At 39.5% G+C, this 17,433-nt stretch overlaps 1 protein-coding gene across 16 annotated transcripts in view; it reads right to left on the reverse strand.

The window, feature by feature from the left end:
* APC (APC regulator of WNT signaling pathway) overlaps positions 1–17,433 on the reverse strand; it is a 141,529-nt gene continuing 124,096 nt past the window's right edge. For all 16 annotated transcript variants that reach the window (XM_038009020.2, XM_008014148.3, XM_008014136.3 and 13 more), the window contains 4 exons: positions 16,923–17,000; positions 15,941–16,057; positions 9,802–10,016; positions 1–7,423 (listed from right to left, as the gene is read on the reverse strand). In XM_038009020.2, coding sequence (XP_037864948.1) covers positions 850–7,423; positions 9,802–10,016; positions 15,941–16,057; positions 16,923–17,000 — 6,984 coding nt within the window. In that variant the 3' untranslated portion in view covers positions 1–849. The remainder of the gene's footprint in view (positions 7,424–9,801; positions 10,017–15,940; positions 16,058–16,922; positions 17,001–17,433) is intronic.

Consider the following 17,433-nt stretch of genomic DNA (forward strand, 5'->3'; position numbering starts at 1 on the left):
TAGTTTACATACAGCAATAATTTATTCTGAAATGTTCATTTAGTTTCTGTTGAGACACAATTCATGTCTCATTAATAAAAGAGCAGCCATCTCACCTCAAATACCAGAATATACAACAAATTACAGCATAGCAAAAATTCTACCTACTTTCAGATAAAATCTAGTTCAGGTAAAATAGTTTCATTCAATGTTTTACAGTTACACAGATTTTTGTTTTGAGCACAAAATAGTGTAAATTATTACACTGTAGCTATCTCTATGCACATCATGTGACCACATAACTGTTAATCATTACTTCTGAAATTGAACCGTCAGTTTCATTCATGCAGTAAAGCAAAGCAGGCTGGGTAAACTTGTTCATCGGGAACCATATTACTGTGAATTTCACAGCCACATGATTAATTATGATGTTAGATGGACTCACAAGGACAAAAACATTTTCTTTTTTTGCATAAATACCAATTTTTCCCTGATGTAAGTTTAGTCAGTTTATAATCTAGAAATGATTGATAACAGCAATATATCATATTTTCTATCTGTAGTGTTATTTTTAGACAAGCAATAATTAAAGGAAGTTGGGATGGGATGCTACTTAAATACATGTAAAACGTACTGTACAAACATACTTGGCTTTACTATTTTTTTCCTAACCATCAAGAGTGCCTCCCAAAATAAGACCAGTGAAGACAAAGTATACTATCAAATATGGCTTCCAGAACAAAAACCCTCTAACAAGAATCAAACCTATTTACAAAATTTTTCAGTCTTTTAAAGTTTCATTTGAAACAAAATGTCTATATAGTAGTTGTAATTAACATATAATTTTCTTAGTTTCATTCTTCTGCTCTTTTAAACGGATGTCACAAGGTAAGACCCAGAATGACGCTTAGGACTTTGGGTTCCACTGGATTCTGTGCTGTCAGTTTTTGAATCTCGCTTCTTTGTGTTGTTATTCACTGGAGTTGGGATCTGAGACGGCCGAGCTGAAGTGCTATCTGCGCTGCTTTTCCTAGGGCTTGGGTTGTAATTAAAAGGAGTCACTCTGGCAGCAACAGTCCCACTAGGTGAACTGTGTTTGCTTGAGCTGCTAGAACTGAATGGGGTACGTTCCACTATAGAACTTTCATTAGTCTCTGATACAGGGACAGGATTATTTTGTCCTGGTTTTGTCTCAGTTCCTTTCTGGTCAGGGGCATCTACCTGAATAAAGGAGTTCAGGCGATTTTCCAAACCCACGGTACGCATGGGAACACTGCCATTACCCACATTTTGTTTTGCCTGATTATCTTTTGAATCTTTGTTTGGATTTCCCTTTTCTGAAACACTGTCAATCACCGGGGGAGTATTACCTGCGGGAGATCTTCCAGATCTAGGATTGTTAATGGGACAGTCCTCAATTCTTACCCAAACATCCTCTGTTTTAGAAACAGCAGGGGCCATTTGATAAATTAGAGTCTTTGATTCAGCACCATTTGTAGCACCTGAGGAAACGGTCTGAGAAGTACTATTTGTGGGAGAAATTTCATTTTCTTTTATTTTTCTCCATGTTCCTTTTGCGGATACTTGGTTTTCTTTACTTTGTTTGGTTCCTGAAATAGAGTTCACATGTTTTTCATCCTCACTTTTTGCTTTTTCACTGGATTCTGATGAAGCAGAAAGAATTGAAGATGAACTTCCAGTTCTTCTCCAAGTGCTTACTCGAGGAAGGGATGATGAATGTTTGCTGTGCTCACGTTTCCAGGTTCCTGACCTATTGATCGGAAGTCTAGAAGGACTTTCAGAATGAGACCGTGCAATATCATGGCGCTTTGCTGGTCTTCCATCATTATACTCTATAGTGGGACTGAGATTAGGGGGTAGTTTTCGCCATCCACCAGCCTGAACAGATGAATGTGTGGATAGAGACATATCAGGAAGGGAAGGACTTAAAACTGGAGTTTGTGCCTGGGACCTAGTGGGAGAAGCCGGTCTAGATGATGGAGAAAGGGATTCAAATGAAGCAGATTCCTCCAATTTTCTTCTTAAGGTTGGGCTTGGAGCTTCTTTGATGAAAGTTGACTGGCGTACTAATACAGGTCTTTCTGATCTATCAGATTCACTTCCACTTGATTTAGTTGAAGACATTCTAGAAAGTTCTACCTTTTTATTGGCTCCATTACCATTATTCACCTGATTTAGTCCTTTGGAGGCAGACTCACTTCTTGGAATACTACTGGCGTTCTTGGATAAACCTGTTTGTTTGGTAAGGTTCTGTTGGCTCATCTGTCTGCCTGGAGATGTATACGACATTTTTCCAGAACCTGAGGACTTAGTTGAAGCAGTACTAGGAGATGATGTCCTTGGAAGCTGAGATAATTTGTTAGGAGGACTTATTCCATTTCTACCAGGGGAAATTGAGTTTCGGCCAGGAGACTGTATAGGTCTACTTAATGGTTGCTGGGCAGGTCTTGAAGGGGTCGAATCTCTAGATCCTGATCTAGAAGGTGCTTTACTTGACCCACCTATTTGAGATGTCTGCCTGGCAACAGGGCTTAATTCTGATTTCACAGATGGCTTGGCTCCTCTAGGAGAAGTGGTGGCCGTTTGACCTTCACTAGGGCTTTTGGAGGCTGGAGTCTTAAGGGGTGGGCCTTTTTTAGAAACAGGACTTGTACTTGAGGAGCTATTTCGAACTCCTGGAATATGGATCATTGTCCTGCCTCGAGAGATTGAAGGCATGTTTGCTTGAAGCGGCTGTTTCATTTGGCCTGAAATTTCTGAATTAGATCGAACTTTTCCAGTAATCAAACTTTTATAAACTTTTTTTCCTCCTTTGATTCCTTTACTTTCAGATTCTATCTTTTTAGTTTCCAATGTACTTTTCTCCCCTGGTTTTAGAATTCGTGGGCCTTTATTACTTGTAAAGGGTTTTTCTTCTTGATCAGGTGTAAGATGAAATGGTGATCCCAGAGAGATCCCTGATTTCAGGGAAAGGATGGAATCTGAATCAGACGAAGCTTGTCTAGATAAACATGCAGCAGCAGCAGCTTGATGTAAACTACTTACTATGGAATTTGCACCTTCCTGAATAGCTTTCCAATCAAAATTTTCTGAATCAGGGGATAAACCATGTTCTGAATCTGGTCTCTGTATATCTTTCAAATCAAGTGTCAGATCTTCAGCTAACATGCCACCCATATTTCTGGGACTATGTTTTTCATTATCACCCTTAAGTCTTGAAGGCTTTTTCTTTTTTGGCATTGCGGAGCTTATACATTCCTGCAACAGGTCATCTTCAGAGTCAATACTAAGAGAACTGAGAGAACTGTTTCTTGAGAAACAAACTGGGGTATCTTCAACATGAAACGATTTTGGAGCATAGCCTGATGCTTGAGGTTTACTTGGTTCTCTCTGTGAATCAGGGGGCTCAGTCTCTTTGATAGGTTCATTTTCTTTATTGTTGTTGTTTTCTTGGTCAATGTCACTGAGAGAACTCAGAGAGGAATTATGAGAAAAGCAAACTGGAGTATTTTCAATAGCAAAATTCTGCAATTTTTCATCAGTTGCTGCCCCTCTGTCTGGTATGTCTTTGGATGACTGGGGAAAAGTGGATTGCTTCTGCAGTATGGGTTTAAGCTGACCTCGATTTATTGGATGCTTTGCAATAGCTTGTGTCTTACTAGCTGACTGTTGGTTGGAGGTTAGTTCTGTGTGGCTGGTAACTTTAGCTTCTGATTCCTTATTTTCTTTCACCTTTCTTAATTCAGCCTTTTCCCTGGAAAGGTCAACATCATCATCATCAAAATCTAGAGAACTCAAAGAATCATTTCGTGAAAAACAGTAAGGAGTTCCTTCAATAGGTGTGTAATGATGAGGTGAATCAAAAGCAAAACTTCCTCTGACTCTATCTTCATTATTTGGGAGCTTATCATTGAAGTCCTTGGAATTATTTTTCAAATTCTGTTTCTTTGAATCTTTGTTGTCTGAGAAAACTCTCTCAGCATTTAAATTATTCTTTGAGTCTGCATTTTTTCTTATACGTGTCCGATATTCAGTATTTTGTGGTATAGGTTTTACTGGTGAAGTTGGTTTCTTTTTCTTACCATCTAACTGATTTTTGTTGGTTGCAGAAGAGGACGCAGATGCTTGCTGGACCTGGTCCATTATCTTTTTCACACGGAAAGGCTTGTGACTTTTCCCTTTGGGCATAGCAGAATTAATGCATTCTGCAAGAATATCACCTTCCTCTGCTTTATTGTCATCCAATTCAGGTATGGTTACAGATGAGGTTTTTCCTCCTTGAGCCTCATCTGTACTTCTGCCTTCTGTAGGAATGGTATCTCGTTTTTCAAATTCACCTGACTGTGCCCCTGCTCTAACTCCTTCTCCAGCAGCTAACTCATTTGGAGGGGATTCTATTGTTAGATCACTTAGAGATGTAGCTGTGGAGAAGTTTATAGGTGTCCCTTCTACACAATACACTCGTGGCATATCATCTCCCGGTGTAAAACTAACATGCTTTTGGGGTTGCAACCTGTTTTGTGATGGTAGAAGTTTGTACACAGGCAGCTGACTTGGTTTCCTTGCCACAGGTGGAGGTAATTTTGAAGCAGTCTGGGCTGGCTTTTTTGCTTTACGTGATGACTTTGTTGGCATGGCAGAAATAATACATTCTTCTAGTATTTCAATATCATCATCATCTGAATCATCTAATAGGTCCTTTTCAGAATCAATAGTTTTTTCTGCCTCTTTCTCTTGGTTTTCATTTGATTCTTTAGGTTGCTCTGATTCTGTTTCATTCCCATTGTCATTTTCCTGAACTGGAGGCATTATTCTTAATTCCACATCTTTCTGTATAAATGGCTCATCAAGGCTCAGAGCACTCAGGCTAGATGAACAAGAAAATCCATCTGGAGTACTTTCCGTGGCAAAGTGTAATAAAGTATCAGCATCTGGAAGAACCTGGACCCTCTGAACTGCAGCATTTACTGCAGCTTGCTTAGGTCCACTCTCTCTCTTTTCGGCAGTAGGTGTTTTATTTTTAGGTACTTCTCGCTTGGTTTGGGCTGTTTGAGGAGGTGGTGGAGGGGTTTTACTTCTGCTTGGTGGCATGGTTTGTCCAGGGCTATCTGGAAGATCACTGGGGCTTATAATGCCACTTACCATTCCACTGCATGGTTCACTCTGAACGGAGCTGGCAATCGAACGACTCTCAAAACTATCAAGTGAACTGACAGAAGTACATCTGCTAAACATAAGTGGAGTCTCCTGAACATAGTGTTCAGGTGGACTTTTGGGTGTCTGAGCACCACTTTTGGAGGGAGATTTTGCTCCTGAAGAAAATTCAACAGCTTTGTGCCTGGTTGATTCTGAAGATAAACTAGAACCCTGCAGTCTGCTGGATTTGGTTCTAGTGTGCTGCGACACTGCTGGAACTTCGCTTACAGGGTCTTCAGTTGACCTAGTTCCAATCTTGTCTTTTACTTCTGCTATTTGCAGGGTATTAGCAGAATCTGCTTCCTGTGTCGTCTGATCACATCCTATTTCATCTTCAGCTGATGACAAAGATGATAATGAACTACATCTTGAAAAACATATTGGAGTATCTTCTACACAATAAGTCTGTATTGTTTCTTGGTTAATAGAAGAAACTTTACAAGTGGCAGCCTTTTGAGTCTGACCACTTCTACTCTGTGCCGAACTTGGATGGAGCTGATTCTGCCTCTTGGCATTAGATGAAGGTGTGGACGTATTCTCACTGCTTGAAGAGATATGTTCAGTTTTAGTGCTTTGTCCAGATGAACTCTTTGAGAATGAAAATGACTGTTTCTGTGACGAAGGAATATCTGTGGCATATTTTAAACTATAATCAATAGGCTGATCCACATGATGTTTCTCTTCATTGTATTTTATGCTATAATTTGTTGGTCTCTCTTCTTCTTCATGCTGTTCTTCTTCAGAGTAACGTTCACTATAGTTGGTAGGCTTATCATCTTCATAGTCATCTTCTTGACACAAAGACTGGCTTACATTTTGATTAATTCCATGATTAGAACCCACTCGATTTGTTTCTGAACCGTTGGCTCCCCGTGACCTGTATGGAGAAACACATTCCTGCTGTCCAAAATGTGGTTGGAACTTGAGGTGTTTATCATCAGTGCTCTCAGTATAAACAGGATAAGTTGTACTTTGACTCCTTGATTGTCTTTGCTCACTTTGTTTTATTTCATCTTCTATTATGTGTTTGGGTCTTGCCCATCTTTCATTCTGTGAAGGACTTTGCCTTCCAGAGTTCAACTGCTCATCTGAATATTTAAGACTATAATTTATTGGTGTATCTAGTTCTCCATCATTATCATCCATATGATTTGCACTATGTATTTTATGGGCTAGGTCGGCTGGGTATTGACCATAACTGCAAAACTTACTTTCATCATCTTCAGAATAGGATTCAATTGACGGTTTCATTTGACCTCTTTTACCATAACCATCACTACTACTGACACTATTTAAACTATCATTCGAAGATCTCTTGTATTCTAATTTGGCGTAAGGCATAGAACATGTCCTATTTGAATTTTCTGACTTAGTGAAATTGTAAGTGTTTGAATGTGTATGGGCAGCAGAGCTTCTCCTAAGTGCATTTCTCTCATCTGTCACACAATGTAATTCAGTGGTAGACCCAGAACTCCTGTCTTCCTGAGAGGTATGAATGGCTGACACTTCTTCCATGACTTTGGCAATCTGGGCTGCAGTGGTGGTGATCTGCAAACCTCGCTTTGAAGAGGTTCCTGGATTTTCTGTTGCTGGATGGTAGTTGCCTAGACCAATTCCTCGTTCTCTCTCCAAACTTCTATCTTTTTCAGAACGAGAACTATCTAAGCTTCCTCTTGATGAAGAGGAGCTGGGTAACACTGTAGTATTCAAATATGGTGAAAGGACAGTCATGTTGCCAGCATTAAAATTGTCTGACCTATTATCATCATGTCGATTGGTGTCAAAAACATAATCACCATAGAGACTTTGCTTGTGTCTTTGCTTACTACGATGAGATGCCTTGGGACTTAAATTGTCTATATTGTCAAAAGTTTCTGACAAATGCTGAGCATCTAATTCTGCTTCTAGGGCTTTTTGTTTCCTAACATGAAGAGATGGCAAGCTTGAGCCAGGAGACATAATATTGGCATCCTTGTACTTCGCAGGCCTATTTGCCATGAGATTCCTTAAAGCTGCAGCACTTCCCATAGCAATCATTTTGTGCTTTGAATGAATGAGGTTCTTGAGCATGCTAACTGCTCCCATGTCCCATAATGCTTCCTGGTCTTTAGGATTTCTTGCTGAGAGATTCCACAAAGTTCCACAAGCATTACTGACTATTGTCAAACTATGAGATTTTAAGTGTTGTAATAAAGTCTGTAGACAGTTGTTCTCTCTTAGAATTTGCCTGAAATAAAATCAAGAGATCATAAAATTAAGGTCAAAATGTGTATCCAGTAACAACAAATAAAAGGATAGAAAACAATAGGCATAATATGATTGTACCAATTATCCTATAAATTCCAAGTATTCCACATCTCCTTCTGTTCTTTCTTATTTCATGTAATGTTTACTGTTTTAAAATACTAATCTGTCACACTAAAAAAAGTAAAGGTGTTATTTTTGTCAATTCTACATTTCCTATTCTGACCCAATAGCTTAAAACATTTGCAGGAGGTGGGGCACGTACATTTACTCTATTCATATAACAGTTTCCCAATTTAAAAACTATCAATATATCATGAAATCCTATGCTGAATAGGAATTTTGTGGTAATTTAATCTATGGTTGGGTGCCACTCTGATATTGATATATCTTGGAAGAGGTAGATAGAATTGATTAAAGATCTTTCTGCAGTCAGTGCACATTATAAGCTCTTAGATTAGCACACTTACTTTTCAGAGTAATCTCTGTATTTTTTGGCTTGATTGTGTGATACTGCCATCCCTCTTACAAGTGCTCTTGGCCGGACATGGTGGCTTATGCCTCCCAGCACTTTGGGAGGCTGAGGAGGGTGGATCACCTGAGGTTAGGAGATCGAGGCCAGCCTGGCCAACATGGTGAAACCCTGTCTCTACTAAAAATACAAAAATTAGCTGGGTGTGGTGGTGCATGCCTATAGTCCCAGCTACTCAGGAGGCTAAGCTAGGAGAATCACTTGGGAGGTGGAGGTTGCAGTGAGCCGAGATCACACCACTGCACTCCAGCCTGGACAACAGAGTGAGACTCCATCTCAAAAAAAAAAAAAAAAAAAAAAAAAGAAAAAGAAAAAAAGAAAAGAAAAAGTGCTCTTTGGCAGACTGTGTGCTTATTATTTTTAAAAAATAAAGTAAATTAAAGCTTTCAAAACATTTAAGGCATATAAAAACAAGGCGTGAGGATCAGCATAATGAACTCTGGACATGAAAGAGCAACAGCTTGTTTAATGCAGGCAAACTGAAGATTAATGACAGCATATTCAGCTTTAGTGGGCTTTAAAATGGACTGGCAAGGGTACACAATAAGCTTTAACATGGTGGTCTTCTCTTAGCAGTCCAGTAGTTATAGGACTTAAGAAATCTTCTCTGCATAGCAGAAAGGGAGACTAAGCTTGTAGTTTCTGCATCACAGACTTAAAAAATGAATAAGCTATAAAAAACCCCATATTTTTGGCCAGGTGCAGTAGCCCATGCCTATAATCCCAGCACTTTGGAGGCTGAGGGGGGCGGATCACCTAAGGTCAGGATGTTCAAGGCCAGCCTGGCCAACATGGTGAAGCCCCATCTCTACTAAAAATTTGCCAGGCATGGTGGGGGCTACCTGTAATCCCAGCTACTCGGGAGGCCGAGGCAGGAGAATCACTTGAACTCCAAAGGCAGAGGTTGCAGTGAGCAGAGATTGTGCCACTGCACTCTACCCTGGGCAACAGAGTGAGACTTCAACTCAAAAAGAAAGAAAGAAAAAAAAAAAGACAGTTGTATTTTTGTTGACATAATACAGAATCCGAGTTCTGAAAATGTGTGCCCTGTATCTGAGGCACTCTTTTAGGTTTTGCAACTCTAGCAGATTGGATGAATGGCTGTTAGCTAAATAATATTATTTACTGGCCGGGCGCAGTGGCTCACGCCTGTAATCCCAGCACTTAGGGAGCCTGAGACAGGTGGGTCACTGGAGGCCAGGAGTTCAAGAGCAGCAGGACAACGTGGTGAAACCTCATCTCTACCAAAAAATAGAAAAACTAGCCAGGTGTGGTGGCGTGCATCTGTAGTCCCAGCTAGTTGGGAAGCTGAGGTGGGAGAATCACTTGAACCCAGGAGGTGGAGGTTGCAGTGAGCCAAGATTGCAACACTGCCCTCCAGCCTGGGTGACAGAGTGAGACCCCGTCTCAAAAAAAAAAAAAAAAAAAATTATTATTGATACTAAGACATCATTAGAAAAATGTGAACCTTTATATTCTCTGGATCATGCTCATAGTTTTTGTCTTGTTTTAAATTTTGTTTTCACATTCTTTTATACTATACTGATAGAAATGGATTATTTTGTTCCAATATTTGTGACTATTTTTTCCTCCACATATGGGCTACACCTCTCAACTATCATTTGCTTAATTTAGTCTCCTTTATAATACTATAAACTGTTATTACATTAAGTACACTAATGAGTTAAACTAAGAGTAGTTATCTTTTCACAATAATGAATATATTTTGGCTTAAACCTTTCATGATTATGTAAAACATTGCTTACAATTAGGTCTTTATGAGAGTATGAATTCTTTACTTTAAAAGTAATATAAAACTCTATATATACCTGTGGTCCTCATTTGTAGCTATCAAGCTGGACACATTCCGTAATATCCCACCTCCACTTTCAATAATGGCTAAAGTGTTTGTCTGGCTCCGGTAAGTAAGAGTGCCAACCAAAAATGCAAGTGCACCATCTACAGCACATATATCAGCTTTATTCTCAGTGCAATGTGCTGACAAATTCCATAAGGCACTCAATACGCTTTTGAGGGTTGATTCCTAGTAAGAAACAGAATATGGGTCATCTAATTAGAGTTGGAATTTGTCTCTCATTAACTTCTATGTTACTGATATTGAATAAAAGCTATTTTTTATTCTATCCTATTGCCCGCCCCTCACTGGTAAATTAATAACTTTCCATTTAGAAAAATGTTCATAAAATACCAAATAGTATTTATATCAGTGATAGCTCTATAAAACAAGCAGAACACAATATTTAACTAATGACTTTTATAAACTTTATTCTAAGTGTTTAGATAGTACACACATCTTAGAATATGAAGCACAACTGATGTGCATTATGAAAAGAAAACATTTTCAGAATAGAATGTGGGTTATTCTCAGGCTGGGGTTGCTTGAAATAAAGAAAAAAAAATGTGAATAGGAAGTGGATTAAAATGGTCCAGCATGTGGCTGGGCACAGTGGCTCATGCCTGTAATCCCAGCACTTTGGGAGGCTGACGGGTGGATCATCTGAGGTCAGGAGTTCAAAACCAGCCTCGCCAACGTGGGAAAACCCCGTCTCTACAAAAATACAAAAAAAAAAAAATTAGCTGGGCATGATGGTGGGTGCCTGTAATCCCAGCTACTTGGGAGGCTGAGGTGGGAGAATCGCTTGAACCTGGGAGGCAAAGGTTGCAGTGAGCCAAGATTACACCATTGCACTCCAGCCTGGGTGACAGTGAAACTCCGTCTCAAAAAAACAAAAACAAAAACAAAAACAAAAAAGGCCGGGCGTGGTGGCTCACTGCCTGTAATCCCAGCACTTTGGAAGGCTGACTGGTGTGATTGGGAGTTTAGGAGTTTGAGACCAGCCTGGGCAACATGGTGAAATCCAGTCTGTACAAAAAATACAAAAAAAATTAGCTGGGTATGGTGACACGTGCCTGTAGTCACAGCTACTTGGAAGGATCACTTGAGCCTGGGAGGTCAAGGCTGCAGTAAGCCATGATCGTGCCACTGCACTCAAGCCTGGTTGACAGAGTGAGACCCTGTCTCAAAAAAAAAAGAAAGCAGATTTAAAAAATTCTGTAAACCATGCATAGATATGGAAAGATATCTTAGAAGTATTATTAAACGACAAGAGTTGCAGTGTCGTATATACAATATTCTGTTTATATAAAAAGCATTATATATATGTGGTTGCTTCAAAATTAACAATGTAATTTATAAAAACAATAAAGGGTACTAGAAAAGCTATAATTTCTTAAAATTCCCCACATAACAAATTACGAAAACCTGGAACTCCCTAACATACGATTATCAAAGTCAACTGTCAAATTGTAATTGCCACAGAAACACTTTGGTACACAATTAAAGGTATTTGGTCAAAACTTGCCATGTGCTGGGTGCGATGGCTCATGCCTTCAGGCCCAGAACTTTGGGAGGCTAAGGTGGGAGGATCGCTTAAGCCTAGGAGTTAAAAGCCAGCCTGGGCAACATGGCAATACCCAATCTCTACAAAAAACATAAAAAGTAGCCAGGCGGCCAGGCGCAATGGCTCATGCCTGTAATCCCAGTACTTTGGGAGGCCAAGGTGGGCGGATCACGAGGTCAGGAGATCGAGACCATCCTGACCAACATGGTGAAACCCCATCTCTGCTAAAATACAAAAAATTAGCCAGGTGTGGTGATGGGTGCCTGTAATCCTAGCTACCTGGGAGGGTGAGGCAGGGGAATCGCTTGAATCAGGGAGGCAGAGGTTGCAGTGAGCCGAGATTGTGCAACTGTACTCCAGCCTGGGTGACAGAGTAAGACTCAGTCTCAAAAAAAAAAAAAAAAAAAAAAAAATCAGCCAGGCATGGTGGTGCACACCTATAGATCCAGCTACTTCAGAGTCTGAGGTGGGAGGATAGCTTGAGACCAGGGAGTCAAGGCTGTGTGGCCTTGTCTCAAAAAAGCAAAAGCAAAACCACAACCAAAAAAAACCCAAAAAACCCAAAAAAACCCCCAAACCCACAACTTGCCATGATGGTGATGTCAATCTGTCTTCTTACTATATATCCATCAGGAAACAAACATTAATTAGAAATCAACTCTGTGCCTACTGCAAATGAGAGGCACTCCAGAGGATACAAACATAGCAAACTGATACTTGTGATTCAAGGTGCTAGCAATTTGCTTTGGGGGAAAAAAAGATACAAAAACATACATGAAACAAATGCTCCAAAGGAAAAATTATTACAGCCTGAATTTAATCAAACCAATCAAATATTTCATGGAGGAGAACAGCTGTTTAGGAGGATAAGACCTGTACATTCAGAGAGACGAGAAGTCAGTTGCTGCTGGCAGGGGAAGTAGAATGAGGAAAGGCAGGGAAGTGAGAATCAGTGCCGGAGCACTGAAGACCCAGAAAGAAGACGCAAAGGAGATCACAGTCCATGATGGGGAACAGTGAAAAATAAGTTCAGAGAGACAAAAGCCAGGCCTTGAATGTCACAGCAAACATTTTGGGTCTAACCCAATAGATACTGAGCTACTTTATTGTCTTCATCAAGAAATTAAGTGAACAAAACAATCTAGAAGCAGGTTTAGACATAATTTGTCAGGTAAGGGGTAGGAGGCAGATAGAAAGTGCTTTTATGCAAGAAGTGCTTTTATCCTTCTCAAATCAATCAAGATGAGCCCAATTTTAATTACATGTGACTGAGATAAAGGTGGGGCACTCCAAGTACCCCGAGAACCAAAAAAAGCAAGAATTTAAAGGACTGAATTAAGCTGCAACTGGCCCGGAGTTGAGAGGTGAAGGTAGAAAAATACAAAAGTTCCTCTCTGTGGGGCTACATGTCAAGGGCCAGGGGTTTTGTTTCAAAAATGTTTTTATAGTTCGAATTAGAAGACACAAAATAAATTAGAGGTTATTAATATAAGTAGTAACAGCAAAAGTGAGTGACCAAAAAGTATAAAATACAGGTGAAGGTAGAATAGAAAAACTTAAATCTACAAATCTAGACTCTATGATCAAGGAGAAGGGTTGTATCAGAAGCAAAATTAGGAGGAATTCAAGATAGTACAGCCAGTTTAGAAATGAAGCAAGTGACTTGTTCAGGGTTTTGGTTGTTACTGGAAAAGAGAAACACTGTAACAGAAGAAGCCACAGAAAATTTTTGTTTTCAAAATATTGGGCTTCTTCTAGAGAGCTGAAACATAAAAAAGAAGGATCCAGACAGCTTTAAGGGAACGGAGCACAGAGTGCTGGTCAAGGAAAGGCTCTAGAGTAAGAGCTCTGAGTGAGTTGAAGTGATGCAGAACACGCAGGAGAGCTAGAAGGTAGTTCTGATTCTCTTGCTCATTAGTAGCTGAAGTTGAGATGGAACTGATGTTGAATGAAAAACAGAAAAAGAATGTTCATGACTGCTGCACTAAATGTAGAAAAAGAGGGAAAAAATAAATAAATTCTAACACTGCTAATCAGAATTGGGCCCAAATCAGAACTGGGTATTATACATTTCTGATGGCTAGTTTTTCGAAGACTGACCATGCATTATATCCCGCCTGTAATCCCAGCACTTTGGGAGGCCAGGGCAGGCAGATCACGAGGTCAGGAGATGGAGACCATCCTGGCCAACATGGTGAAACCCCGTCTCTACTAAAAATACAAAAACTAGCTGGGCGTGGTGGTGCATGCCTATAATTCCAGCTACTTGGGAGGCTGAGGCAGGAGAATCACTTGAACCAGGGAGTCAGAGGTTGCAGTTAGCCGAGATCCTGCCACTGCACTCTAGCCTGGTGGCAGAGCAAGACTCCATCTCAAAAAAAAAATTATAGAAGAGTTTAGGTCCTTGAGAGAGAATTAAGTCATGAACCAGTTAGCAGCAGTGCAAATTCTCATAATACACACACACATTAAATCTTTCTGAAACTACACAGGGTTATTAGATTACGAGTACTTAAGTGTGCAAGCACTATTTTTTTTTGAACTTTATTGAAATATAATTGTTGAACAATAAACTGCAAACATTTCAAGTTTACAATTTGATAATTTTTCATGCATGTATACACCCATAAAACCGCCAGTCCAATCAAGATAACAAACATTTATATCATCCCCAAAAGTTTCCTAGTACCCTCTCATAATCCTCCCCCTTCCCTTCCACTCCCAACCCCAGGCCACCACTAATCTGTTTTCTGTCACTACAGATTACTGCATGTATCAATAGTCATTCTTTTTCACAGTTGAGTCATATTACTTTGTACAAATATTCCACAATATGCTTACCATTCACCTGCTGACAGACATAGTTATTTCTAGTTTTTGGCTATCATACATAAATTATTGTGGATATTTGTGTGTAAGTCTTCGTGACAGCATAAGTTTTTGTTCCTCTTGGGTAAATACTTAGAAGTGGAATGGCTGGGTCATATGGTAGTTGTGTTTAACTTAAAAACACTGCCAAATGTTCTCTAAAGTGATTATACCATTTTACACTCCCACTAGCAGAATACATGATTTCCAGCTGCTCAACATCCTTGAAAATGCATGGTCAGTCTCTTAAATGTTAACCAATATGATATGCATAATGGTATCTCGTTGTAGTTTTAATTTGCATTCCCTGATTAATGATATTAAGTATCTTTTCAAGGGTTTATTGGCCATGTTCTTTTCTGAAATGTCTTCTATCCATTCAACAGTGTTACAGGTATTTTTATGCAGATGATAAGCATATTTGAATATCATCTTTATAACTAATAATTTAGCTGAATGCTTTTCTATCTAATAAATTTTCAAGCGTTTTCCAAGAATAAAATACTTTACCAAAAATGCATAACTAAACCAACAAAAAACAAACTTTTTGCCTTCTCTGAAAAGGAAAGTTTTGAAGAACATGTAGGCTGTGGGTGTAGGAGGACTAGCTGGGTGAAAGGAAACCTAGACTAGCTAAGACAACTTGCTTGGTCCCTCTCAGATTTCAAGTTTACTTTTTTTTTTTTCTTTTTAAATTTAGCCTAGTTTCTGAAGCAGACGGACTGCCTGGAGATATTTCCTTCTGTAAACAAATTATTATTTGACGATTCCTCACCCTTGGCTCTGATCACCTCTTGATAAGTTGACCATCAAAATTTAAGGGGATTGAGATTTGGAGAGCACAAAGGTAACACTTATACCAGTGATTCTTAACTGGTGGTGACATTGTCCTTCTTCCCTCCCAGAGACATCTGACAATATCTGGAGGCAATTTTGATTAGCATAACTAGGGGGAGGGTATATTGGTAGCCAGTTGGCAAAGGCCAGGGATGCTGCTAAACAATCTATAATGCACAGGTCAGCCCCAGCAAAACGAAGAATTATCTGGTCAAAAATGTCTATAGTGCTGAGGCTGAGAAACCCTGATATACATTAAATTCCCTTGTATAATCTTTTCTATCTTAGTACTTTAGGAGTTTGTGGTACTCTAAAACTATGGACTGGTGAGATAAACAGGTAAGAAATTAGGAAATTTAGGCCAGGCATGGTGGCTTGCGCCTGTAATCCCAGCACTTTGGGAGGCTGAGGTGGGCGGACCACAAGGTCAGGAGTAGTTTGAGACCAGCCTTACCAACGTGGTGAAACCCCATCTCTACTAAAAATACAATTAGCTGGGAGTGGTGGCGTGCGCCTGTAATCCCAGCTACTCAGGAGGCTGAGGCAGGAGAATCACTTGAACGTGGGAGGCGGAAGTTGCAGTGAGCCGAGATCAGGCCACCGCACTCCAGCCTGGGCAACAGAATGAGATCCCGTTTCCAAAAAAAAAAAAAAAAAGAAAGAAATTAGGGAATCTCATGGCTAAAAGAAGGCAGCAAAAAAAGCCAAACATGAAATTCTTATTATAGTACTAAATAATACACAGGTAAGAAATTAGGGAATCTCATGGCTAAAAGAAGGCAGCAAAAAAAAAAGCCAAACATGAAATTCATATTATAGTACTAAATGTTTTCAAAGGTACCTTTTTAACTTCTAAAGCACATTCCATCAATGCTTTCACACTTCCGACTTCCCGCAACGTCTTTTTACTATTTACATCTGCTCGCCAAGACAAATTCCGCAAAACACTTGCAATAACCTGCAAATTAATCAATTTTAGATTAATTTTTACATAAAATCATTCATACTAGTTGCTTTTTTGTTTTTAATGCTAGAGGTAAGAACAGAAATCTATTAAGAAAGAAATTCTGGCAAGCCGTGGTGACTCATGCCTGTAATCCTATCACTTTGGGAGGCTGAGGCAGGAGGATCTCCTGAGACCAGGAGCTCAAGACCTTCCTGGGTAACACAGTGAGACACTGTCTCTACAAAAACTTTTTAAAAATTAGCTGGGCATAGTGGCATGCACCTGCAGTAGTCCTACCTACTTGGGAGGCTGAGGCAGGAAGATCCCAGGAGCTTGAGGTTACTATGAGCCATAATTGCACCACTGCACTCCAGCCTGGGCAAGAGAGGGAGATCCTGTTTTTTTTTTTCTTTTTCTTTTTTTTTTCAAATTCCTCCTAAATGATACTACAGTGCCAAAAATATTTCCTACAGTATAACTACAACATAATTATTTTTCTTTTTCTAGTGTTAATGGAACTATCTTTTATACATGAGATACTAAATACTGAGCAACAATCTAAATCAGGATATTAGCTGGGAGTGGTGGCACACGCCTGTAATCCCAGCACTTTGAGATGTTAAGGTGGGCAGATTGCTTGAGCCTAGGAGTGGTGAAACCCTGTCTCTACAAAAAATACAAAAATTCGTTTAGCATGGTGGCGTGCACCTGTCGGCCCAGCCGTGAGAGGCTGAGGTGGGAGGATTGCTTGAACCCTGGAGGCAGAGGTTGCAGTGAGCTGAGATTGCACCACTGCCCTCTAGCCTGGGTGACAGAGTGAGACCCTGCCTCAAAGAAAAAGAGGAAAAAGAAAAACAGTTGAAATTCTAAATAGTACCTGCTGTAAGTCTTCACTTTCAGATTTTAGTTGGGCCACAAGTGCTCTCATGCAGCCTTTCATAGAGCATAGCGTAGCCTGTAAATTAGATACAGAACAGAGGATCATCAACAAGACAACTTGAAGTCAAGCTTTATTTCTGGCTATTAAATGTCTAATTCAGTTTTCATTATTTTGTTTTAATCATAACTGATATTTTGCTATAAAAAATCTAGAATAAGATTACCTAAATAAAAGACAAATATTATCTTAATTCTTTGCTATCTGTTCTTCCTTTGCCAAACTAGAGAAATAAAGTGAATAAGTGGTAAGAAATGATAAGCAACAGGTTTTAGAGTAAAGCCTCTTATTTGAATGGAATCAATGTGTGTGTAACACTTGCCTTGGTCATAAGAATTTTCAGATTTTAAATCCCATTCCTAGGAAGTGTTTTATCTTTTATTTTTTAATTCTACACAGTCAGACAAAATTCTCTAGTAATGGATCACAGAAATGATCCCTACAAGTATAT

Source organism: Chlorocebus sabaeus, chromosome 23 (assembly GCF_047675955.1).
Source record: "Chlorocebus sabaeus isolate Y175 chromosome 23, mChlSab1.0.hap1, whole genome shotgun sequence".
NCBI classification, from domain to species: Eukaryota; Metazoa; Chordata; class Mammalia; order Primates; family Cercopithecidae; genus Chlorocebus; species Chlorocebus sabaeus.